The 27,707-nt window shown below is 38.0% G+C and overlaps 1 protein-coding gene across 2 annotated transcripts in view; it reads left to right on the forward strand.

Moving 5' to 3' along the window:
• The window catches only part of LOC139674049 (ubiquitin-conjugating enzyme E2 E2), a 204,364-nt gene that overhangs the window by 162,880 nt on the left and 13,777 nt on the right, over positions 1–27,707 (forward strand). For both annotated transcript variants that reach the window (XM_071560159.1, XM_071560158.1), the window contains exons 4-5: positions 4,959–5,091; positions 18,746–18,893. In XM_071560159.1, coding sequence (XP_071416260.1) covers positions 4,959–5,091; positions 18,746–18,893 — 281 coding nt within the window. The remainder of the gene's footprint in view (positions 1–4,958; positions 5,092–18,745; positions 18,894–27,707) is intronic.

Here is a 27,707-nt window from a genome sequence, read left to right on the forward strand (position 1 = left end):
TTTATCCCTCGCCAGCTGTGCTCTTGAATTATTTTGTCTTCAATACTTTTGTATCCAGTTTGCCCTCTGGGCAAGTTGCTTCCCAGAAGCATTCACAGAAGGCAGCTAGAGGCAGGATCTGCTCCTGCATAACTGTTAAATGTGCAAGAAATGGGAGTGCAAGAAACTGTGTTGTATTATTTAGAAAGGGAGGTCATTCTGTAGTGAGCCTTCCTCCTTAGAGGAAAATCTCTTAAATGTTGAAGTCAAGGCTCTGTGTAATAAAAGAAAAGGAAGAGGAAGAACCTTGTATATCTATGCTTTCTGCTGTCATATGTTGCCAAAGATCGTTGAGAGGGACTACATCTTCCATGAAGCCCAGTTCTGATTGTGCTTCTGTGTGCTAAGACAGTTTAGATTAGCTAATGCAATAATAGGAATGAATTGCCATAGACAATGCCATGGTAAGTGAGTTCATGGACGTTAATATAATATCCTGGTTCTGCTTTATTCTTCCCTGTTATAAAGGATGAGGATAAAAATGAACTTAAACTCACACATTCCAGAAGAATCTTTCAATTTCTGTCTCAGTCCTGAGGAGTGGGAAGGCCTCCCAACCATCTGCTTTTCTATTTTATTTTGCCTGATCACTTCCCCCCCATGCACAGTTCATGTGTCAGATCTAGAAGGCAATTTAAGTTACAATTCCTTTTCCTACTTGCTTTGTGCTGCAGCCTTGCCTTTCCCTTGTGTTAAGGAGTTATCTATTTTAAGAAAGTAGATAATAAATCTCACCAGAAACACTATGACTTTATGCTACCTCCCGTTATAGACACTGGGAAAGCATGTCAATCCTCATCAAGACATACAAGTTAGATTAGAAAATGATAATATTATTTTGACTAATTTATTCCATATGACTACTTGATAAACAAGGGAGATTCTCTTTCTTTTTTTTTTACTTTCTGTATTTTCACTTTTTTGAGTTTTTCTCTAGAAATCAGGTAAATTTGTGTACAAATGACAGCTAAAATTAAACTGTACTTTAATAACTTCTCCAGATAGGTTTTCATCTGGTATATCTCATAGACCCTTTTGTTTCCGTATTTTAGGATATTCTAAATGCAGAGAAATCTTGGTGTTCATAATGCACTGCACAGGACAAGCAGTTTTTAGCAGCAGTACTTTCAAGTGGCTGCCTGCCTAAAACATATCAAGGGAATAGAAAATACTCAGTGAAGTAAGCATATTTAAAGCAAAATTATTCTGTTCTAGTGGCATTTAAAGTGTTTAGCTAGTAACTGTAACTGATGCCCATACATTTCACCTGCAGGTATGTGTGTGGGAAGCAACAACAGAACTAAAATACAGGAGAAGCAGCACAGAGCAAAATAAAAAGTAGACCATTTTAAATGTGGTGACTCCTTTGTCCTGAATTTCATACACCCATATTGATGTCATTCTGGAAGAAAACTGGCTACATGTCCACCCACTCCAGCTCTTCCAGTAAGCAAAGCTTCCCCAGTGGGTAAAATACAGTATTCTGGGGACTGTCTCATCAGCTGTAGGGGAATAATGACAGCAGAAAACTAGCTCTTGACAAACGCTGATAACTTTAAGTCTCCAGAGGCTTTATGCTCAGCTGCACCTCGTTGATCCTGTGTTACATATTCCACCTGGGAGATAAAACTGGAAAGGTGGGGAGCACTAGCTCCAGAGTCACACTACAACCTTTTTGCTGGTTCTTTGATTGCCTCATTCTGCAGAGTTGCTGGGATATCAGCATCAGGACTCATTCTGAGAGGCTGCACTGCTGGTCTAACCCAGATCTGTCCTCCTAACCATCCTTATAGTTCAGCCACTTCCACTTGGAGCTGCCATAGCCACTGTTATTTCTCCCCTGAAGAGAACCTACTACTGTAGCAGTGGGTTTGTTGCAGGCAGCGTGAGTGCACTCTGGCCACGGGTCAGTTGAGTTCAAGACAGATTTAGTCTACCCTTTACTGAGTGGGTGCACATCTGAATCTGTCCTTCCAAAGATAACAGAACTTCAGGGACTGAGCTGTTTGGTTTGCCTTCTTTGAGATCAGTGGTTTGGTTGCCAGTAACTTTAATAGAGCTCAAATATAAATCATACTGAATGTAAAACATTTGGGCTTCAGTGTGTTGGGCAGATATCCATGAAGAGAGAAGGGTAATTAAATCCTTTTGCATTTTAAACCTTATAGAATAAGGCTCTGGCTGAGGTCTTGCACATATGGGAATTTTCTCTGGTGAAGTCTGATGAGTTGTTGTTCTTGTTGCCAGCGACGTGGATAAATAAAAGACAATTAGGAAAGAAGGAAAACAAAGATAATACACCTGTCAAACTTTTTGTATTATTAATGCACAAGTGAAAAAACGTTATGCTTGTGCATGCTGTTGCCCTTAATAACAGCTGTTGCCTGCACACATGGGTTGGTATTTTACATCGGGTGAACAGCCTTGCTGCCAGCAAGCACTCTAACAGGCAGTGTCAGTAACAGCAGTCTTCCCACACTCCATACAATTTAGGCTATTCTTCAAATTAATAATAATACTTAATAAAGCTTCATTTCTCATTTGCAAAGAAAACCTTCAATTAATGTTAATCAGCATCCTCAGAATGTGATCAGGCGGGGCTTGTAGCTGGACGTGCTGAAACAGTTCAACTGGCAGATGGAGCATTTTCCAACTATTCTAATTAATGACTGCTCATTTCAAATGTTAATGCAATTAAATAAATAGGCAAAACAAATAAAAATAATATACAGTATGAAATTGTCACTATCAGAGAGAGTTCTAATCAAAGAAGTGAACGTCACTCAAACCCAAAAAGGGCCCATCCTTCCCCCCCGGCTAAGTAAGGTCTAAAAAAGACAGGACTAACTTTAGTTCCGTGCTATTTCCAATGGTTTCTCTGGAATCGACATTTATATCACTTTCATTTTAACCTGCTGGCATCAACTGAATCATTGCTTCTTCAAGTGTTAGAACATTTTTCTACAGAAAATGGGAAGGGTTCTTTTGGTGGGGGGAGGGTTGTGTGTAAGATTTAGGTTTCCCCTGCTTCTTGCCTTTTCTATTTGAAATAATTGCCTGATTCTCTTTTTTTTTTTTCCGTAGTTCTATTTTCTGTGAGCCTTGTATACCATACCACTGATGTAGGACCGCATTTGTTTGGGCTTGTAAAGACTTCAATTAGCCCCTTAATGCCTAGTTCAGTCACAATTAAACCTTCCCTGTTGACTCAGGATTGGTCTTTCTAAAGGCAGTGGAGGTGTTTTTAATTATTCATTCTCTGGTTTGTTTCTTACAGCAGTCTCAGCTGTGCTTTATTATTCAAAGGTTAATGCAAACTGAGAACTGGATAAATTTGTTTGGCAGCTAGCAACCTGATGTATTATAGACACTGTGAAATATGGATGGCAACACTTCTGCTATTGTGACACTTAAAAAGCCAGATTTTATCTTTAAAACAATTGCTAGTTTTGTTACTGTGGCTGATAGAAAATAAATGTTCCATAGTGGTGTAGTCTCCGTAAGCCATTTTTGTTGAGAGAGTGATGTAGTTTAGAAAGACAAGAACCATTAACAGCTATTACAGAAAATTGATGTAGGTACCATAACTAATGAAGTACACTGCACAGTACTAAGTCATGCAGTTGTATGCAGGGAATCGTGCAGTCAGAAGTTTTAATGAAGGGAGCCCAAGGAATCTGAGGTGAAAGAGGGTTTTATTAACTTTCAGTGAACAAAATGAGTAGTTGAACGGTGAACATGACATGATGTCATATAATAATTGTATGCCTTGGGTACATTGTGAGGCATGGAGCATAGCCAAGAGCTTTTCATCTGTTCTACACACAGAGTTATTTCACAAACCCCTGTATGCTGTGGAAATCTTTATTGCAAACATAACAAGAATTGTTCCACAAGAAATGCCTTAAGACAATACCACATCACTTATTTGAGATATCTGCCAGAGCTGCCTTCCTCTGAAAAATATTAATTGGATATCTGGAAGTCACAATCCCAGTTGATCCTAATTAAAATTCATCTCTGTATCAGTGACTGGTATCAGCAGGCTGTGAACCGTAAAGAAGTCTTCATATTCCTTAAGAGGCCACCCTGAATAGAATATCTCTTTGTATGGACAAGAATTGTGTTGTATGAGGCTGTGTTGGCTTTTAGAAGACTAATGCCCAGGAACTTTTATTAGCATTTTCTTTCATGATTTTTCAGGAATTCACCATATGGGTGAGAGATTTTTCTTGTTTCACATAGGATTATGTTTTTTACATTTAAAATATTATTTCAATACTGTGTTTTTAACCAAGGACTTTAAATTAACATAATCAAACATTTTAACACAGTTCCTGTTTATGTTATTTTTAAGATAGGGTAACTCTTGCAGAATAAAGCAGCTTTCTGTGCTAGTGACTGGAGACCTTAGGTTAGTAACTTAACAAGTGCAGCTGCAAGGTCTTTTGTACCCTGCTAGTCTTTAGTATAGTCTGTGCTGTATAATGTGTGTAATTACACTGCTACTGACTGATGAAGTAGGTGGACGAGGAGGGAGGTGAGAATAGGATGGGTTGTGAAGCAAGACGGTGACAGGACATGTCAGCAAAGCCTCTGTACCCTTGCACTGTAAATAGTGTACATTACATTGGCCTACTGAAATATTTGAGATAAGATAGTTGGGAATTTTTCTGTGCTTATTTGGATAATTTATAATGTGATTTTAATACTTTTTCCTGGCTGAATATATCACTTCTCTGGCAGAGCTTAGGGCATCAGTTACATGTTTTATTGGGGACTAACTTACTGAACGTGATACACAATTTTAGCTTCTGGGATTATTACAAAACCAGCATTACTACTAGTAGAGTATAACTGATGCAGTATATTCTTGATTGTATGTAGTTATTATGTTATATTTTTGTTTTCTGTTTTAGTGCTGGACCCAAAGGAGACAACATTTATGAATGGAGGTCAACTATACTGGGGCCTCCAGGGTCTGTATATGAAGGTGGAGTTTTCTTCCTTGACATTACCTTTTCACCGGACTATCCTTTTAAACCACCTAAGGTTAGTAGAAGGATACTGAGAGTCTTATAGGAGTCCTCTCAGGATATTTTTTAATGTGTATATTGGTATATCATTTTAAGATGAAACATAAAGCTTTCAATGCAATAATGAATATCTAAACTTGAGTATTTTGAAGGAAAGATTAAAATAACTGCCTAAAATTTGCTTGCATGTTGCCAGTATAGCTGAATGGATATGGATTTATTTAGCAAATGGTTGCATAATTTCCAGCAATTATTTCTAAAGTGAAAATATTTATGTTTGAGTTGCCCCCTTTATAAGCAGCTGAAGGTACTTAATCTTTCCTGTTGACTCATATAATTCAACAGAGCTTTGTACCTGTCTTGACAAAAATTTGCACTTTTACCTTACCCCATATAAATTACTTCTGCAGATGCAGGATGCACTATTATTATGAAGTTATAAGTAATTGCTTTACATCAGTTTTCTGGAAGAACATGGCACCAAAGTCAAGAAACTGGAGTGAGAGAGATTTACAGAATTCCTTACAGATTTGTTTTATAATGCTGTCAATAATGACATCAACCAGAAGTATAGAACTGTATCAATAACATGAAGGTGACTACCATGATCAAGGAGGCTTGAAATGTCAAACAGGAAAAATCTAGTGGTTAGGAACACTGAAAAAGCAGAAATGGGATGGAAAGCAGCAGTACAGTGTCATCCGTAACCAATAGTAACAATTGCTGAGGAGGGTGTCAAAATGGGGCTTCATTGGGTGATCACAGGATTATTACAAACCACCTGCATCTATAAAAAAGGCAAATATACTCCTAAGAAGCATCCTCTGGCCTGCAGAGATAAGGAATTACCAGTATCATATACAAGCACTTGTAAGACCGTATTTGCAAGACTGACTGCAAATCTTAACACACATGTTCACTAACAGGAACAGAAGCTGGGAAAATTTACCCCACAGAGCTGCTGATAGAATCAAATAAAGTGATGGGCCTGTCTTTCATAAAACAAAATGAAAAAAGGTGAATTGTTCACCTTGGCACTGTGAAGGGTAAGTGTCTGAAAGAGCTCCATGGAAGGAGCTGTGGGATCAAATATATTTACCTCCTTTTTAACAAATTTATGAAAGGATCAGTTGGTCCATAATAGAAGGATGTTGCATTAAAAAAGAGAGTAGCTGATTCCTTTTTGTTTACCATGAGTAGACTATTGAAAGATAAGTGCTTATAAATAGAATTTAAATCCATTGTAGTAATGTTTATAGTAGTTAGCATTGATATTATCAGGAAAAGTTTTTTAAAAAAAAGAGATATGTGAATTCAGAGCACTTGTCATTCTGTAAATTGGACTTTCCCAGACAGTGACCTAAAGATGGGTCATAATAGCAGTATTAGACGTGGTCTAACTTTGTTTCCCCCTTCTAGTCGTCCAGTTCAGGGAAGCTTTGAGGTCACTGAGAGGTCTTACAGAGGTTGTACACCTTGCTGACTGCAAATTTTCTGATTTAGGCAACTCCTGGTACACAGTAAAGAAAGAATTTGAAACCTTATAGCTTCTCCTTCAGTTAGTTAAAGCTTTGGACGCACTGAGCTGGGGTGATGTCCTGTTATTCCTGCCTCCCATCTAGCCCAGCCCACTGGCTATACAAGCTCTGTCTTAATAGGCCCCATTTGTTTGCTTCTTTGCAGGGCTTAGTCTGTTTGTAATAGCTGTAATGCAAGGGTTACATTCAGTCTCCCAGCAATTTAAAATTATATTCTTTAGGGAATAAAATGGCTGTATTGTGTATAAAATAAAGCTTGAAGTTTTCTCAGAGATCCAGACCTAATATATAAAGAACTAGCGCTCTGAAAGACAAGTTGCAGGGACGTCTTTTGTTATTTTCTCTGTCGAATCTGTTGAGTCTTGAGGCAGCATATGCAATAGACATCCTTTTAAAATAGAGGTTGAAGGTCCAGTTTACTATTTCACCATGAGCTAAAGTCTTTTTCAATCTACACTCTGTTGTGTTCATCACTGTGTTGTTTTGAATCATGAGTGATGCAGCTGTGCATTGCTGATTAATGAAATGTCAAGCAAAGAGGTGGTTCTTGTCCTGCTTTGTAATAGATTTTTTTGTCTGCCTTTATCTTGATGCCAGTTGTCATTGTAAGAAATGTGTGCATATAAATCATATGAAAATGTACTGCTTGATAAAGGATGAGAGAATTGATGATGGCATATTGTATTACTAAAAGGCCAGTATTTATGATGAGGGAAATTGTTATCTGTAAGACAGTAATGAGTGTGTGTGCACAGGGGATGAATGTCAGATATAAGTGTGTTGCAAGCATATGTTGTACACGTGGATGCTTACTCTATTCCTTTCAGCCATGGTTGTAAATGACCCCTGTTTTCAGACCTGCTGCAGGATCTCTCAAACAGTTGCTATTTCATTACAACTGTTTGCCAGACCCTATAAAAGTCATTCATTAGTAAAGTAGTTTAGGAAATCCCTTGAATAAAGCAGGGTGGGAAGATGACTGCTTATTATGAGGTAGCTGCTGCCAGTCAGTACTGTTGGGAAAGGATGGTTAAATGTGTTCTCCACAAGCTGATTTCTAGCAAAAGAAAGATAGTGAGTATGTGGAACATAACATATGGCCTCACGGTACAGTGCTATCTGTGTCACTGGGTGTTGACATCTCTTCCACTTCACCACAAGATTTGTGATATTTGGTGCTGTTCTCAAAATCATGGGTCCTAGGGGTATCAGAACAGATCATCTTGGGGTTTTTTTCTAATTTTAGTTCCACTCCTTATGGCTCTATCATCTTAAAAAGTCTAGGGATAAAGTATAAGACTGTGAAATGTGCTGAAAAAGATATAAAATGTATTCTTGAATGCTGGCAAGATTACCATCCTGTAAGAACATAGCAGAAAAGGTCTAATTCACATTTCTCACTATGATTGAATTTATACATTACTCCTGGGATTTCTGTGGGCCATTTTCATCCCTCTTTTGCTATGAAGTAAGGAAACATTTAAATGAGTACTGTCAAAATTGATCTTCGAAAAATGTGACCGCAAAAGACCTGGGAAGAAACAGAAACTGTATTTGCCAGATGCAATTACTTGACCCAGCCTGATGTTCCAAAGGCGAATGCCCTTAGCACAGTTACTGTAAAGGGCCTAATCCCCAGTGTAGTAAAATCTGCACAAAGATTTCCATGATCCCTTCTCCTTTTCTATTCTCTGATGTTTTGCATTCTGTTATCATGTATGTGTGTGTTGCACATGAACATTGAAGAGGGTAGAGTAATTTTTATAGTAAGAAAATATATTAAAAATGGATTTGGGATACTTGTCTTTTATTTTTATTATTGTAATTAAAATATATTTGTGATATAATCATTGTTTGATTTATATTATACAAAGTTGGGGGTTTTTATTTCCTAAAGGATCCAGATTGCTTCTATAAACACTGTTAATTCTGATTACTGGACACCCTGTTGCATATTGGAAAACATTAATTAAAATAAAATTAAACTAGTGAGAGCACATTTGCACATGAAGAAAAGATGTTCAACCTAAATTTTGAGGTTTCTTTTTAACAAATGTATAAAGTAATTTTCATTTTTCTTCTAGATACTTAACTTGTTTTTCTACTTTGTCTTATTGTGTAAAAGAAAGAGAATCACTCACTCATTCAGATTTTGTTTAGCACAGGAAAATTGTCTCTCCAAACTTTCACTATTAGGTATTTCTTCAGTTTTCACACCTTTGTAGCCTCCAACACCACATCCTCCTAAGATTTGAAAGATCTATCTGTATTCTTTGCATCCTCTAATTATACTGTGTGGTCCAGTTCACATTCTGAGTTTTGTATAGCCACACATGACCGCCATCAGGTTTCCCTTTCAGTGTGCACCAAGTTTTTTCCCTGTTGATCCATAGTTTTATTTTTGTCTGTCCCTACCTGTCAGTGTCTTTCTAAAGTTAAACCATAAGCGTAATATCAAATAAGTTACTCTTCACCATCACAGAATATGCCGTGTGGTGATTTAGAGTTTAATTGCTCTCATGCTAATAATTTTTCCCCTTTGAAGTCAGTCTATTTCAGTATCTTAACTTTGTCTCATGCCTTGAAACTGGACTCCACATTTTTTGAGCCAGAGGTCACTGACCCTTGCAGCTCTGCTTTCCTTATAAATCAGTGGCATTTGGCTTCACTCACAACTGCAGCACACTCATACAGAGGAGGGAGTTGTCCTTCCCCTAAAAAGTTTATCTACGTGTGACCAGTGCAGGTTGAACAGGAGTGACAGAGGTTCAGCCCAGTCTAACTCCTATTTAGTTCTACAACAAGTAAACACCACTTTAGAATACCTCATCTGAGAACTGACCAGTTAGCTTTGGTTTTCTGTGATGCCCTAATCAATTAAAAGTATTTCCTCACCTCCACTTTGAGGAAGCTGCTGTGCAAATTAACTGAGCATGTTGTTGACTGAGTCAGCAAGAAAGCAGCAGCCTTCACAATCACTCTCAGCTGCATCCTCGGTATCGCATTGGTTTCATGAGATGCAGAGGAAAGTATGGAACAGATAAAGTGGGACATAGATGTGGACATGATCTCACTTTCTGCTAAAGACCAGATGCTGCTGAGGCTTTGATCTCAGTCACAAGGTGAGGTTTCACTTCAGCCCAAAAATACCGCATCTCTCATGTAGTGCAGCAGGCTGAAAAGTAGAGAACGCTGTGCCCTGTTTGGACCAGCCACTTAAACAAATTAATAAGAAATGAATAAAAATACTTAGATGACCTGCAAAGGAAGTAAACTTACATTTTTTTTGGTACCTTAATGGCCCCTCAACCTTTTTTTTTGAAATATCTTTGAGATTTTTTTTTCCTGCTAACTATCTTCCTTTCATCCTTAATGGATTAACAGTTCACCCCTTGGTTTTAACAGAGGAGAGCTCTCTCTCTTGCTCTCTTTCTTTGGGCCGTTGAATGGGACATACAGCTATATCCCATTATAGCTACATAATCAGATATGTATATCCCATATGTGGGAGAGGTGTATTCATATCTGTGGATGTGCGTGTGTGCACACCCATGTGTGTATATATATATATATGTGTACATGTTTATATGAGTTGGAGGTATCACATCTTTTAGTCAGCCTGATCTGACAGAAAGAATCAGCTCAATTTCTGTCCTCAGTCCACATAAGAAATCAGTGAATTCCCCAAGTGTTCAAGCTGTTTATCTGAGATTCTTTAAAGTTTAGTCATCACTAGAAATTAACATCACATCTTTATGTACACTATAGTTATTGAAGGAAAAGCAATAATTTCATTATCCTGCCTACTGTCCCCCTGGAGCAGGAAGTCTTGACAAATCAGGAAGTCATACCAGGGTCTTTCACACAGGTGTTTGTAGAATAATGAATACTCTTCAAAAGAACTTCCCCACCAGGAATTGTCACTGCAGTGGTGTCTGCATTTTCATCAAGAATAATCTTTATTAATAACTTCTACCCTCATATTTGACTACATTCAGTATATTACAATGTCAATTCAATTTAGCTGTAGCTGATACAATATGGATATATCTGTCATTATCCTAGTGCTCTACAAGCTTTATTTTTGAATTTGAGTGATTTATAAAATCTCTTAATCCCATCTCTACAATTAATCTTGCTAGGGACTTTAATCTCAGCTGACTGAAAAATGGTTCACAGGACTTGAAAGCTGCAATATGCTAAATCACCTCCAAATCAACATTAAAATAACAGAAAACTGTTTCTTTCATGTAAATCTCATATGTCTATCAACTGACTGAAAAATTATTCTCAGCATTTGAAAGTTTAGCTGGTTTAAATCAGCTGTGTGACTGCAAGAAGAGTCTTTGTCTTTTGTAAATATAATACGCAGTGTCTATAGAATTTGGTCTTAATGGTAGTATTAAATGTCTCTTCATTTTTTTTATACATAATTTTCATATAGCACTAATTTCTATGCATTAATTATCATTATGTGGAATCATTCTCCTCTGGTAGACATTTTATACCTATTTTAAAGTTCAGCCTCAAGTTTGAGGAGTAGTTCTTTTTTTTCCTGGTATCTACTCTACATTTTCATACTTGTTTTATATGTGATTGAACATTAAGGACACTTTTATTGGCAGTGTAATAGAAAAACAGTTCTTACAAAGAGTAGACGTGAAAAAATAAACATTTCTTGGTAGTTCTAATCTAAATTGTTAAAATGAACCTTGCAAGGCAGACACACACTTTAAATTTCATATATCACTATCACTATTAGCACAATTTACACTTGAAGACCTCAAACTCAGAATACAGGTTATTTGATCATCTCTTTTTAACATCTCTGCAATCTTGGTGCAGCCAGGGCTTCTCTTGCCCCCTCCCAGATATTGCAGTCATAAGACTAGCCTTCAAATGCAATGGTCTCCTGTCCCTGTTATCCTTTACATTCATTTGCCTCGTCATACTTCTCTCATAGCCTCTGTCACATCACATTAGCTCTCAGTGCCATGCTGTGTTGCTCACAGCATTTTTCAACTGACTCCTTCCCTTCCCATCCTCCTCCTCCTGAAGGTCTGGCAGTCCCTCACCCTGTGCGTTCCCACATGGCTGCCTCCCCTGACCCTTTGCTGTGCCTCTGTGCTCCCCAGTTCTCCTCGCCTGGCCTTTCTATTTACATCTCCTTGCTGAGAGCAGCCCATGAATCCTTCATCCATAACAATAAATGGAGTTCGCAGGTTTTCCCACCAAGTGAAGTCTCTGGGTATTTGCAGGCAGAAAGTCTGTGCAGTCTTTGAGAGAGAAAAGTGGACAACCTACCACCAGCAGAGCATTGTGAGAGCCAGCCTGAATCCTGCTTATCTCAGTGCAGCTCATCCCAGGCATGTGAACGGCAGAGTATGGTTCTCATGCTTTCACCAGCAGCAGTGAAACAGTTTGTTCCACAGGTCCCATCCCTGTGATGCCTCATCCCTGGAAGTGTTGAAGGGCAGGTGGGATGGGGCTTTGAACAACCTTGTCTAGTAGAAGGTGTCCCTGCACATGCAAGGGATCACAACTAGATAATATTTAAGGTCCCTTTAAACCCAAACCATTCCCTGAGTCTATAATACCTTCAGGTAACACTGAACCTATAGGGCAGCATGCAGTGCTACAGGGCTCTGGACATATCAGACCTGTGTGGCTGCTTAAGAAACTTTAATATCTCTCAAAATGACAGAATCTCAGAGATTTAAAGTGGAGGACAGAGATGCAAGCAGAAATATGTTAGGCTGATGAGAGAATCAATAACTGCATTTTATTGTGAATAAATGCAAAGGACATTTGATAAGGCAATGCCATGTAAATCTCTGAGATTTCCTTTAAATTCATTTATCTGATAATTTTTCTAGTAATTGCCAAATTGAATTGCCAATGATTCTTCTAATGAATAGTCTTCTTATTCACTCTGGTTTTAATATACTAATTTATATCAGTAGTTTCTACTGATTTATTTAGTCTTGGATGAAATTGGCTCAATCCAACTGAACTGTTCCTGGTTTCCCCCACCAAAACTGAGGTGCTTCATCATTTCTTCCTATTCCCTATGAATACCCAGTAGAAGAGGGCCTGTAGAATACCCAGACCCAGAGGGCCTGTTAGAAGCATCTTATGGCGAATATCTTCTGCCATGCAGCGTTGGTTTGCATATTGCTTGTCAAATATATTTTCAAAAGACAACTTGTGATGTCTATTGGATGTTTCAGAAACTACATAATTCTGCTGTACCAAGCATGTTTTACTACTGCATAAAATCCATGTGATCTAAAAATACATCACATGTCAATGCTGTTTCTTGTCCTCTTTTACACACATAGATGTGAGAGAAAGAATTTTATGCACATTATTACTATAGAATGAAAGCAGATGAACTGGTTAGGACAAAAAACTACTAATTTTGAAATCGATCTACCTAGGACTATTCATATAGGGAACACCCAAATACCCAAAGGCTGTTAAAATTGGGTGAGGAAAAAAGGTCCATACTTCTTAATATAAAGTTTAGGACTTAAAGTGCCTGCCACAACCTACCTGCTCAACCCAACAACTGGCAGACCTATGCCTGGAGCAGCAGGAAGGAGCACTCTGGTGAACTCAGAGAGGTGAGCATCTAGAATGGTATAGCCTGCATGCTTGAAACTTTGAGAAGGTGGATTTATTTTATAAAAATTAAGTGGCCAGTAAATCTTAAAAAAAAATTACTCTCTGTAAAAGAACTTTTTTGTTGGCTTTCCATATGGAGCTATTAATTGCAAGAAAGGGTATGCCGATTATATGAAAATCATTTTATAAAAAGTCAGAGTGACTTTGTCAAAGAAAGCTTTTGATGCTTGGCATCTTACAATATTGTTTCTATTCTGAATGTCCCTAGCCCAAACAGTAATCCATTTCCCTTGTTTCTCTTCCCTTGTTTTCAGAAAACTTGGTACAGCTTAGGATATTTTTTTATTTGCCCTCTTAGATACACCAAAGATTGTCAAGGTCCCTTCTTACTTTCTCTGCTGTTAAATCTGTGTGCAAAAGGAGTGCATTTATATAATGTAGATGCTAAGTGTTGCTCTGCTTATTCAATTTTTTTCCCTTGCAACAGTCTGGTCAATGAGACAGCTTCATAATTACCACAAATATAATGAATAATTACATTGCATACTGATTCATTTTCAGTAATATTAAAGGTTAACTCATGTGGATGCTACTACATTCTTTTAAATCATTATCGCTTTTGGCTACTGATGCATTGGTGCATTTTGCCAGAGAAGCACACCATACTTTGCATATCAGACTTTTCTGTAGGTCAGGCAAAAGTAATCACAGTTTATTTCCTGCTAATGCAGATGCCATATATTGTCCTTCAATAAAAAAAATTACAGCTTTTTTTGAGCTACTAAAATTAGATGTAAACAGCTGTTTTAAGAACTGAATGAAATTTATTTCTTCATGTAAAATGAAATTGCATTCTTTCATACTGAACATCATATGGCCCATCATTTATAATGCACTTCTTGTGATAATCTGTCAAGTATCCCAGCAATTGTTCATGTGCATGCTACAAATCTGTACCTAAAACAAGATATGGTCCACCCTGTCTTAGAATGGCATTCTCATTGCTGGGTACAGATGAAATGAAATGTGCTCTCTAAGAAATTAAAGGATTCTAATTAGCGTAAAGGTTATTGCATGAACATTGTGTCACTCAGAACTACAGATATTTTTCATTTAGGTTGTTTCAGAATATTTTACTCATATGGCTAAAGAGCGTAGGCCTGATCTTGTTTTTGCTTTCTCTTTTCGAGTAGACAAATCTATTGCTCATAAAGTCTGACAAACTGAGATGGGAATAGCTTACTCTCCTGAGCTTCATGAACATCATAAATGGAATCATATTTTTTAATATATATATATATAACCTTTTCTGTATGCAGTACAACTTCTTCCACTTCAGGTAGTGCCACTGCAGTTTTATTAAAACAGAACTCCTGGGGAATATTTGAGGAATACAGAAGTTTAATCTCAGGCAGGCATGCAGGATTCCATCCTTGTAAGAAATGAAATGGCTTGAAAGGAACTTTCCAAAACCATGGGAATAGAGCCCTAGGACCTCAGCTCTGCTTTCAGTGTTGGCCAAGCAAAAGGGGGCTGGTTTTGTTTATTTTCCTGTTGGCTCTGGGAATCTTTCATCTCTCCCTGCACAGTCACCAGGCTCCAGTGGGAGGAATGAGAAACAGGAGGTGAGGTTGAACCCAAAAAGGCTGAAGAAAGCAATTCTTGAGTGTACACTGTAACCCCTTGCATGCTAATATGCAACACTGGGAAATCATTTCGTCCTCCTGATACATTTTTGAAGGTTGCAACTGAATTCAGTGGCATCTGGAAGTGTGTGAGATGTGTTTGTGGGACCAGCCCTCGCAGAGCTGTGGTGCCTTTATGTGCCTCTCTGAGAAGTCTCACAGGGAAGGTTAAGCAATTCACACGCATGGATACCAGCACCACAGTGGCTGCTTGGGTTTAGACCTCACAGAGGAACATTCGGTGCAAAGGGGAAATAGTAAGTTTTTTTAAGACTACCTCATACTGGAAAACTGGTGTTCAATATCACTCTGAGATCCAGGAATTATTTATATTGCCTTCAACCAGTTGCCTTCAATTACTCAACTAAAATCCATCTTAATTCCCTCTTCCCAGGTTTTATAAACAGTCTGTTTTCAGTCCTAAAACTTATTCAATAAGCAGACAGCCACAGCTTTTCATGTCCTTATTTTCTCTCTGTTAATTATTCTCCCCATTTTGAATAGATAACCTCATTTTCTTCTGAGAGACTATATAAAGGGTTGTTTTATTGGTTTAATTCTGGTTTACAGTATTTAGAAGCATTTGGCATTCAGCAGTAGAAACATAGAGTTTAATATTGTTTTTTTCCAAAACTGACTGAATATAAATTCCTTATCATTACCTTTCAAAAGCTTGTTTATAGTACTCTTACAGTTTTTAGAAGGCAAGTAGTCCCATTTTACCCTATTTCTCGTAATTCACATTTTTCTGACCTACACTTCTATTCAAAAAAATTAGGTACCCTCTTTAAAGTCCAGATTCAAAGAGAATAAATCTATAGAGGACACTTATTGTTCAAAAAACCCTGTAAATTACTCTTCTACCATTCAATTTTCTGAGGATAACTGCTTATACAACCATACACTCCCCTGAGCCCCTGCATGGGATTGTTTAAGTGTTTTCATTAGGGCATAAATAGAATTAGACTGCAGTGTTTAGAGGAAAGTGGTATCGAAAGTAAAAATATGACTATAATAAAGAAAATGCAGTTCCCCTGGAATGGTATTATCAGTTGTTTTTTCTCTACAGACATAATAGGAGTGACCCTGCATAACCTTAAAATGTAGGTACAGTAAACACAACATCCAGAAAGTTACATGTCAGCATTTCTCACATTATCAGCAATTTGAGGCAATACCTGGATGGAGAAAGAAATGTGTCATCCCAGTTGTAATCAACTGCCTTGGGGTAAGAACTCAGCCCGCAGTTTCCAGCATATTAAGGCAGTCATTAATACAGCTTCTTTTGAAATTCTGAAAACTGTGATTCTTTTTATTAATTAATTGAGTTTATTATTTCAATATTAAAATTAATTAATAAAGTGTAACATATTGTAATTATAAAATAATACATTGGCTATTTAAATATTTTAAATGCCTGTCTTAGGCAAGCATTTTGAAGTGCACTGGCGTGTTTGGCTAATCAGTGACATTTTTGTCAGTGGTAAGCAGCAAGCCTTATCTTGTCTTCTCAATGTCACAAGTTTAATATGTTCTCACAGTGAAAAAATGCTGCATTTCAGATCTAAGCATTTTCTAAAAATAACCTTCCAACTGCAAACAGGCATAGCCCCATCTACATTTATACACCAATTAGTCTGAGATGGCAGTACATGTTATTAGTGTGTTTAGATGCCACTGAATAAAGTCCTCAAACTTTTCATTCCAGAAGTATAGGAAAGTGCCTTTGTTCAGGGAGAAGAACTAAGAAAAAACTTTATTCCGACAGTGAGCAGAAAAGTAAGTAAGTATTCAATACTTAATATTAAGCAGGTGCTGAGGTGCTGAAGTTTGGCTTAGTCATGGGACATCCTGCTAGGAAGCATTTCCTGATTTGGTTCTAACTGCAATATGAGCGCGCCTGGAATTCATGTGCCTGGGGACTTAATGAACGCTGACCTACAACTCCCAGGACCTCCACACCAGCTCCCTTTGTGGGCACTTTTGACATGCAGTTTGTGTATAGATAGTTTACTGGTTTAGTGTATTATCTTTCTTCTTAAAAATAGCTTCCCTTTGTAGATAAACATTTCATTCTATCAGCAAATAATAATTATTCCTTAAATAATTTTCTTGGTCTTGAAGAAGACTTCCTTCACTCCAAATGCTGAATGTTCTTGGGCTCCTAATGAAGGGGCGGGGGGAAGGGAAGAGGGGGAATAGATCCTCTGACTAGAGCATTTGGAATAATTGAGATCATTGTGCCAGGAATATTTTAAATTCTCATAAAAGTAACAGAAGTGAAGCACTTAGGCTGGAAAACAATAAGCCAAACCACAAGTGCAGAGTTAAAAAAGACAAGAACCTATAAATATGTAGGGTATTCTTGCTTCGTGGAACCTTTGGTATGGAAGTAACTGGTGCTTGACAGTGGGCTCTGAAAGTGTTTTCCCAGATTTATGTGGAAAAGTACTTCTGAGAAAAAGTATGTCTTGTTGAATGCAGTGTTTTAATACTCTAAATCTATTACTTCTTCTTTCCATTATTTTGTCAAAGGTTCTTGATTTAATCCAAAGAGGCAGAATTTTTCAGTGTGTTAGAGAATTAATTTTTTTTGTAATAGAAGTAAGCCAGGTACCATGTTATGTCACTTCTCTCTTCTGCTTACTTCTAAGTGGCCTGGTCTCAGTCCCCCTGAAATCACTGAGATCTCTGGTATTGAAGAAAATCAGAATAGAGCATGCCTATCATCAGTTTCCATTACTCTTCAGATGCTGGTTTATCTCTGTGGTAGAGCCTGGATAGATGTGTAAGCACTCCCAGCTATTAGCACTGTCCAACTCAGGTAAAGAGCATGGCTTTCCTAAGTCAGGCTGTGCTTTGCCTGCTGTTGTCTCCTTCCTAAGCAGCCCCTCTGTTGACAGTGTTATTGCTGATAAGATAGACCCCTGAAATTGTATGTCTTAAAACACGTCATTGAAACCATCTAGTTAGACTTGTCATTTTGTAGAACTGATGCAGAAATTAGTCCTTGATGACCTCCAAGAGGTGTTATTTCATATTGTCTTTTCTTATCCAGTAGCCCCAGTATTCATTTTGAAGTATGAAGTGAACTTTCATAGCTAACTTCTTTTCAAATAAAAGGCTTGTATCTTCAATTGAAGCAGGACATCATTCTAGACTAAAAGAAGTGATTGACTCCTTGTTTTGTTATGTATAGGGTCATCTAGGAGACAGTATAAAGTGGATACAGAAATTCTCCTAATCAACTACCAAAAACCCCAAAAAGGTGTTCTATTGCTACAACTGGCACTTAAAATTTGGAAATAAAAGCATTTTATTTGAGTAGTCTTTCTCAAAAATATTTCACTTCAGCTCTTTCAGGAGTCACTGATGTGATGCCTCCACAGGTTTTTTCCAGCTTAGTCTTTTGGGTCAAATGATGAACAGATGAAGACAGCAGAAGAATCTGTCTTCTGATTCCCTTCAAGGCATGAAGGAGCAGTGGACCTGAATTATGAATGTTGTCCAAATCAGGGGCTAGAACATCTTTTTTTGGCCCCATACAGAAATAATGTGATTGATAAGACCAAGGCAAGAAGCAGCTTGGGAAATGTGTTCCATTCTCACCTTGCACAAACCATTCCACTGCTGGCCAGAGATGCAACAGGCAGACTTTCTTTTCTTTATTTTATCTTGCCCAGTCTTTAAGTGACAGTAGCAGTGTACTTGCATTTCAACCAGGAAAGCAGAATGTTAGTTCTCATGATTTTTAATTGATTAATAACTGTGTAATTATTGGGTTGAACACCATTGTACTTAGACACACTGTCCTTTCTAGGTAACATTTCGGACAAGAATCTACCACTGTAACATTAACAGCCAAGGCGTCATCTGCCTGGACATTTTAAAAGACAACTGGAGTCCAGCATTAACCATTTCTAAAGTTCTCCTCTCCATCTGCTCCCTCCTCACAGACTGCAACCCAGGTAAGATGATTTAACTTTCATATTCACATTTATTCACAGTTCATATTCTGTCAGCTATTGGGATGTGGTCAGTGCTCAGGTTTACTGTACCTACTGCAAAAAGACAGAAATGTAGATTTTAAATGCCATTCATATAAATAGTATAGAAAGAAAACAAAATTCCAGGAGCTCAAGTGCATTTTTTGGTACTGAAGAGTAAAAATCATTTGATTCAGAAAGCTTAATCAGTGGAAAATACCTTAGTATGCACTAATTTGGATATTACAACCACGATATTACTACCAAGTCATATTAATGAGTTAATAAATATTGAAAAGGAAAGCTTTCATTTAAATATGCTGATAAAATGGTCTCTGGAAAGAATGTTAATAGTACTGACAATGATAGATGCCTAACACAGACTCTACAAATAATGAAAATTAGTTTAAATGAGGTTTATTCAATATCTTGGGCAGTCAGTATGAGTATTCAAAGCAAGCTGTCATTCTTGCTAACTAGCACAGCACTTAACCTCTCCCCTTAGCTCTTTTAGGTTTGTTTTTTGCCATTGACCACTAGATCTGTAATTTCCACTTTCTCTTACCCTATTTTCCAGTGAATAATTCTGACTGTAGCCTTGGAAAATCATAGTATGTAGAAATTATTAAAAGAAATATTGAAGGGAAATTAAGTGATATGTTTATGTCATGAGGGTTGTTGCTAGTTTGTTTTTTATTGTGCTCTTAATTGTTCCTTTTAATTTGCCCAAAGGGCTAAAAATTACTTTGAAAAGCACAGAATGTGAGATTTGGGTGTAATCAGGGGCTGAATCGAAAGCTGTGATAGAATACTGAAATATTTCAAAACTCAAAATAAGGTGATAATGTGCAAAAATGCGATTTATTTTCATGTGCGTTTCTTACTGTATATAACAGTAAAACCTATGGTGTTCTTTCCAGCTAGGAGCTGGAGTAATAGAATGTTACTGGTTTAGGCATGTTTATTTCAGGTGTATTGAGAGCTCTCTGCTTATGTCTCAGAAAGATTGATTTCTGGTAGCATCTACCCCTAAACACGCAGAGGTGCCTGTAGGTAGTTGGGCAGATTGATGATAGAAGTGTAAAGAAAAGCAAATTAATATTTGCTCATGTGTCTTGGAGACCAGGTAAAGAGCTAGAGCCACTGCAAAACTGTTGAGATTGAGAAACTGGCAGTGAGCATGTGTTCTGTTGTGGTCACCCCTCTTTGGAGGGATACAGTCATCTTGAAACTTGGACAATCCAGCAGTGATTTGAAATGTAGAAATTCCTACTTCTGCCCTCTGGGTCTCTTTTCTGAATCCTTACAAATGCTGTCAAACAACAGTTTTAACAGACCAAATGGGTAACAGGAGTACTGAAAACAGTTACCTATATTGTATTATGAAGTGCAACAAGTTAACATACTAAAAAGGGGAAGTTCTTCCATTTAGCATTTTTGAGTTACTGGCCATAATCATTGACCTAACCATATTAAAAAAACCAATTTTATTATGATGTTTCATTTTCAAATGTTCTTTTTAATTATGAAGTAGTTTTGGACTTTGTCACTGCTTCATGTTGAAATTTTGCTTTGATTTTTTGAGGTATTAATGCAATTTCTTAATTTTTATGGTGAAATCCCCTCTCACGAGGCCCTGGTGACAGGAATCTGTGAAATGCTGAGTCTTTTTTGCCTTCCTTGGAGAATTCTTGTTTCATGTTAGATAATTTTTTTATTAAAAAAGTGGACTTTGAATGTTAGTCATGTACAACAGAAGGCTTGCAAAAATCCACATGTCCTTACTTTTCAGCATATTGCCTAATATGTTTGAATGGTACTGCCTGTCCCTTTATTTTTTATGATATTTTATCAGTAAAAATGATTGGTTATATGCCATTGGATGGATGGATAGATAGACAGACAGACAGATAGATAGATAAATCAATCACTGATACATAGATCACTGAGATACCTATCACTGAAATATATCACATATATATGTACATACGTAGGTACAGAAACATGCATATATGTATTTTCCTCTCTGTCAGCTGGGAGTAATTTTCTAATCCCTTGATCCTTTCTAAAGGCAGAAACACAACAGGGGTCTCTATTTGATAAGCAAGTTTGAACTCTTTTTTCACTATTCATCAGCCAGAAGCAGATAGGTCAAATGGAAAGGCAACACTGAATCTCCCGCAAACATAAACACTTAGGATGGGTGAGGCTTCCACCCCTGGCCTCTCTGAAGGGAATAATCAAGTATCAGTTACCCTCTACTTTTACATTTATGCAAATCTTCATTAGAACAACAAATAGAAATAAGAATGGCAGCTAATTAACCCTCAGTCATACACAGTGATTAAGTGGAGCTGGAGCACAGCTGCAGCTTCACTGGCAAGCGCAGCTATTCTTCTCCAGCAGGCTGAGCAAATGAAAAGAGGTATTTGCTCCTGCCGCTCCTGTCATTCACACGGTAATCTACAAAAGCCACAGAGAGAGACTCTTTCCTCCCTGGTTATACATCACCGCCCTTTGTTCCCTATCACTCCAGGCAGGAGCGAGTTTGTCCTTTTTAAGCAACTAATACAATCCTTTACTCATAAGCTGTCTCAGACCCTTCAGTCCTGATTATTATTAATTGTTTCTATTTTGCTTGGCAGTATCATCCAGTAAACTCTGCTAATGAAATGTCTAAATCTTGTAACAGCTGGCTGACTTTTTCATGGGGGAAGGGATGCCGTAGGGTTTGTGTATGAGCGAACATGTGTGCATTATCTGGGAGTGTGGGAGAGCCAAATGGAATAGTATCAGAGAGATGGGAGAGATGGTGGGATACACTAGCATCCAATCTGGGGATTAGCATTTTTTTCTTTAAGGTGATACTCGAGGGCACAGCATGCATCCCTTTCTACAAAGCAGTGCTCCAGTTCTGTAAACATTTTGGCATGTGCATGAGCAGCCCTACAAAACCTGATAGATACGTTCATCTGCAAGAAACAGAGTATGTGAGTGGATGCTCACAGGCTCTGTGCTTGAGCGCTGAAAATACTTCCAGTGTTAGCTGCTAGGGCTTGCCTGTGTGTGTAATTAGTTATTTCAGAGTAACTCCCTGTGTGGATAGTCCCCACGTTGAAAATATATTTAGTAACAAAAACCTGTCTTTTTTGAAGTAAAAGTCAACTACACGTTAAGTATTCACACAGAGCCTGGGGACAGTCGTGTAAATTCCCACACTGCCTTAATCCAAAAGAGCTTTCAAGTGCAGATGGCCCCTGAGGTTTTGTATTTTACTGAGATTGAAGTGCTAAACAAATTAATTATTTTTTATAGTTAGAGAGCTGGTGATGCTGATCTGGGTTAGAATGCTCATTGTTCACCTTTGATTATTGCCATGCCATCCCTGCTAAAGGTTCTCCAGCCCCAGGAAAAATGTCATTTGCAAATGCTCCAGAGAAAATAAATTGAAACCCTGCAACACTTTTTTTTACTTGGCTCCCTTCTTTACATGTTCAAAATCTGAACTTGGCTGCCCTGATTATCCCTGATGTCTCAACAGTCTAATGTCAAATCATGTCTGCTTAATAACATGCTGCTAAGCCTTGATTAGGACATCAGCACAAAGCCTGCTGCATCTCCCTACACCAGCCTCTTCCCTTCTGCTTCAGTGCTGCTTCTGGCCCCCTATCCTGTGTGGTGGCCAACCCCATCTGCAAGCTCCTGTGATGGGATGTGCCAGGGGGTGCAGACAGAGGTGGGGGTAGCCACAATATTACTTTCCCACAAACATTAGGCTGAACACTTGGCTGGCAGCTGTAACCAAAGTAACTGCAGGAGGGCTCTACGGAGCCTCACTTGCTTTGCTCTTTAGAAACCTCTGCCTGATTCCTAACCTGAACTGATTCACAGGAATTTTATACTCACTTGTTTTTAAAGCAACTTTTATCCTATAGCTTAAAGTGACCATTTTCCTGTTTTTTACTCCCAGTGTACTAACGATGAACTATCCTCTTTCCACCTGGTCTTTATTTGCTGCACACTAACCAGACTTGTGTTCATTAACCTCCTTCTGTAAGAGAGGTTTTCCATTCCCCTGCTCATCTTCACTGCAGTCATCCTTCCTGAATGTGCCTGACTTGTAGAGTTCATCAGGGCATGAGGCACAGCTAGACAGACTAACCCGCTCATCATCACCGTCATCCAGGTGGAAATATTTACTGCTCCCTTTAGGATGTCCCTATCTCACTGGCAGCCCCACTGAAGGTCATTTTCACTGTTTGTCTTCTTTTTAACCAAGTTAGTGAAACGGTGGAGAACGGAAAAGGAAAAAAGGAGGGGGAAAAAGGAAGGAAGAGCAAAAGGAAAAAAAGACTTTTGCAAGAAAAGGATATTAACCTCTGACAAAGGAAATGCACAAACAACTCTCTGCAGTGCTCGCTTCGCTGGGGTCAGCACCAGTCAAGTTGGTTGCTCTGACTCTGCTCTCAGATACTTCAGTGATATATTATATTAGCAGTGTAAAGTTGCTTGTCTCTTCTTACCTTTTAAACCCACCAGAAGGTGTGAGGCAGTTTGTTCCGTATTATGTGTAAAGTTTGCTGTGAATGTAGTTTGAGACTGAAGTGTGCATGTCCTTACATTAAATATACTTATAAGAATAAATGAGTTGGACAAGTAACACTACATTACCTTGATGTGAGCCCCATCAATTTTTATAGTAGTTGCAGTTGCTCTGCACCTCTGAAATGCAGACTGTTTATGTTAAGAAACTGCAACATACATTGTGGTTTTCAAAGAAAATGTACCTCAGTTAGAAGTATGTGTGCTGTTTTTTACAAGTACTGCCATGTATCATGAATTTTTTAGATGGTTTCACACATTGTTAACCCACATGAAGTAATGTGGCTGTGCATTTTAATGACTTACATTTATCTAAGCATAGATAAGCAAAGTCAAACAAGATACAAAGATTATGGGGATCTTTACATGTTTCACTAAGGGACACAAGATGTGCTTCTAAGCTTTCTCTGTATGAGTCATCCTTATGTTTTGCCTTTATTTTCCCCAGAAACTTCATTGTTCTTATCAGAGAGTAGGTATAACTGGCAATTTTGGATAACATACTTTTGTTGTTTTTCTATTGCAATTACAAGTTAATCCATGTGGTTTTTCATGTTTAGGTTTGCCTAAATTTTCTGCCAAAAAAATATTAACACCCTTGCATGCACCTTGCATAAAGGTCCTGCTATTAGGGAAACTTTAGAGGTGGAATTCAGTTATTACGTTATTTTTTTCTTTCTTTTTTATTTTTCTCTTTTCTTTTTAATTTGTCATTTTCCTAAAGGTGTTCAAGTTTCTGTACTCTTGCTGCTAAGGGTATGAAATCCGAGTTCTGTCATTCTTTGCAGAAAAGGATTCAGTAGTGTAATTTAATGCATATCTTTGATCCTCAATGAGATCTTAAATAGCACTTTGGAAAGTGACTTTTCAATATAAACATAAAAGCCCTAAAAGCCTGAACAGTATTTACCCTTCTACAAAGCTGCTGGAATTGCTGCTGCGTCCAAAACCTTTGCAAAACAGAAGTGTGGAGATTTAACTCAGACAACATGCAAGGAAACGAACTGAATTAGTGATTTCTCCACCCATTTCCCTTTCAGCCAGCAGTATACAATTTTGGATGGAAGTTGGTATCCTGCTGCAGTGCTACTGGCCCATCCCTCAGTAGGTTTGCCTTCATCAGCCTTTCCCAAAGCTGGCTGTTGGAATTGCTACAGCCAGGGTCCGTACTTGCAAGTGCAACATGAGTAGATCTGATGTCTAGGAAGTTTTGAGCACCTTTACATTTTGAATGTGTTGATATTTGAATTTAAGCTTCATCCAAATGCTTTTTTTTTTGTAGCAATTCCGTAACCTCTACCAATTTGCATAAAGTATATTGACAGGTATTGACAGGAATACCTGGAATACCCAATATACAACACCCATGGAATTGTCTTCTGCACACCCCAGGCAAAGGGAAATAGGTTCCCTTGAACTCTGTCAGGAAAATGCAACTCCCACTGGGAGTCGGAGTGAGACTGCCAGGCTTTGACTTGATGCCCATTGGCACACTCCATTCTCCTGACACTGCTTTGGGCTGCTTATGTCTGGCACAGGGACACTGGGAGCCAAAATTGCCACAGACACTTACAGAGCCAGTGTGTATTGACACATCAGGTTCCACAGGAATCACTCGGTTTTTCAGCTGCAAAGCCCCAGCCATACAATCATGCATTTTAATATACTAATAGGTGTCCACTGTATCAACAAAAAAGATCTATTTTGAGAATTACAGAGATATTTAAGAATTCTAGCCTGTCAAAAAAAAGTTTAAAAATAAATCTAAGGCTGCTTAATAAAGGAAAATGTAACATAGCTGTAATAATAAAATCTGTTCCATGCTGGAGCACTTGGCTGCAAGTGGGAATTTGGCTGACTTATGGTCACAGCTCTGCTGGTTGGCTTCCATGTTCAAACTTTAAAATAGCTACCCAACCTCCAATAACGAAGAACAGGTCTGTGCCCCTCACCACTCAGCAGACTGGGTGTATCTTTTTTCCTCTCAGTTATTCTGTATATCTCGATCTAACAGGGAGCATGTACAGTGTTCCTGCTCATCTGGTGCTTCCCCATAGCAGAGGCTGCTTTCTGTCAGTGCTGGTTCACGTCCAATGTTCCTTCTGCAATTTTTCAGACTTCCCAATTATCATTCCTTGTTTTCCCTCACCCCCAGTTATGAAGTGAATTTAGAAACTCTGGCTGACAGCAAGTTCAAGGGATGAGCCACTTCTCATTTTCCTCATTCTTGTAATTTTTTCCTCAAAGCCATAATCTGCACATTTTGCTGCTATGAGAAACTGCTTCAGAATCCAATCTGATTTTTTTCTTTCTCATTTAGCATCTTACCAGCTTTATTAAGTCTATCAAAAAACACTCTTAGTCCTTCCTGTGTCCAAGTATATTCCGTTGTGGTTTCCAATGAAATTTTGTTTCCTTTTCAAACATTTTGTCAAGACATATAGAAGACAGGAAAATTATAAATAGTCATTATAAATTCTCATTAAAATTATAAATATTCATCCTGTAATAATCCATATTTGAGTAGATTTGTCAAATGTGAGGAATAGTCTGGAAAATTACTGAAATACTCAGTAGTTGACAAAACAATATTAATTTGTCCAATTTTATGAGGCAGGCCAAGCCCTGCTACTTTGATTCTTTCCTGGCACCCACAGGCTACCAGGTGCAAAGTCACAACACAGTACTATCAGACATACAGCAAAATAATCTCATTTTGCCATATATCCTTTTTGTAAGCAGTAGAGGGTCATGTAAACAATGAAATTGCTCTGTTGTCTGAGATTATTTATATTCTTTAGCTTGGAGCTTATTTTTCCCTTTTCTACAGAGTTTGTATACTGTGCTCTGTCAGGAAACAGACAGGTTTCTGAGCTGTTTCAGCACAATGGAAAATACTTTCTTTGTATCTGAAGCAGGAAAATACTCTATGCCATGTCACTCAAGCATGGCAACAAGTAGGAGGCAGTAAATGAAAGTTAGAATGAGGAGGAATCAATTCAAGTAGTCACGTTTTTTGGTTTCTTCTATGCTGCAACATAGACTTTCTGTTCCTTTTTACATCTCTGACATAAATTGTCTACAAATGAAATGAGCTCACTCCAGAGGCCTTGGCTTGGCAAAGACAAAGTGTAGTGTGTGGTTGCTCTGCTGTTTTGGTGCTGCTGGGCTGGGACCAGGTGTTTTCCATGAAGGCTGTCCTAATTGTCCTATAGGAGTATGAAAGAAAATGCAGCATAAAACCGCTGGGTTTTATTCTGCCCTCAGAGAGTGCAGAGTGACTTAGTCAAAAGTGGAGTTGCCTTGGGAAAAATCTGTCACCATCAACTTCACTCACATAAGCAAAGCAATCCCATCAATTGCAACAAAGTTCTTTTCACAAGAAAGTACTTTCTTAAATACTGGGTGTTCACCTGCCTATCCTGCAGAACCTGCTACATGTGTAGTATGTACATATTTGCACTCATCTTATCATGGAATCTAGAGCTGATATTTACAAATTGTTGATAGTTTATCAGTGCTTTCTCTTTCCATTCCTTTCAAAAGATATTGTGCTATACTGGCTATACTGTAGTAGGTATTTGATACTGACTGCTATTCTGTAGTTTGAATCACAGTTTCTCATATTCTGAGCTGAACAAACAGTACCAATATGTTAAAGACATTTAGGCACCTAAAGATGATGGCTGAAAGCTGGCAGGCTTTTCAATACTTCCCATGGGAATTAAACATCTGAAGTCCCACTAAGAGCCTCTCAGCACTGCCAGGACGAGCCTTGCTATACACATCTGGTCTTTAAATATTTGCATATTAGCTACACCTATATGTCTTAAACTCTGTGGACATGATCTATAAACATGAAATTAAACAGATGTAAATGTGAGCAATTCAGCAGCACATTATGAAAATTGCACATAGATAAGCATTGATATAGAATTCATTTTCCTTGCCATGAAGAGCTGATGAAACTGTTAAAAGATTTTGTTCTTATCAGTTGGCTTAAGTCCCCTCAACATGAACCCATAACTGCAGAGATTATTATAACAGCAAGAAAAACATTTGTGAACTGCCATCCCTTTAGTAGTTCTCAGCAAAATAAGTCTTGGAATATCTTCTAATTATGTGTGCAAGGGAAGAAGGCTTGGATCAGGATTACTACTGATGTTGGCCTAAATCTTTGCTCTTTTCAGTTGC

This window comes from Pithys albifrons, chromosome 7, assembly GCF_047495875.1.
Source record: "Pithys albifrons albifrons isolate INPA30051 chromosome 7, PitAlb_v1, whole genome shotgun sequence".
NCBI classification, from domain to species: Eukaryota; Metazoa; Chordata; class Aves; order Passeriformes; family Thamnophilidae; genus Pithys; species Pithys albifrons.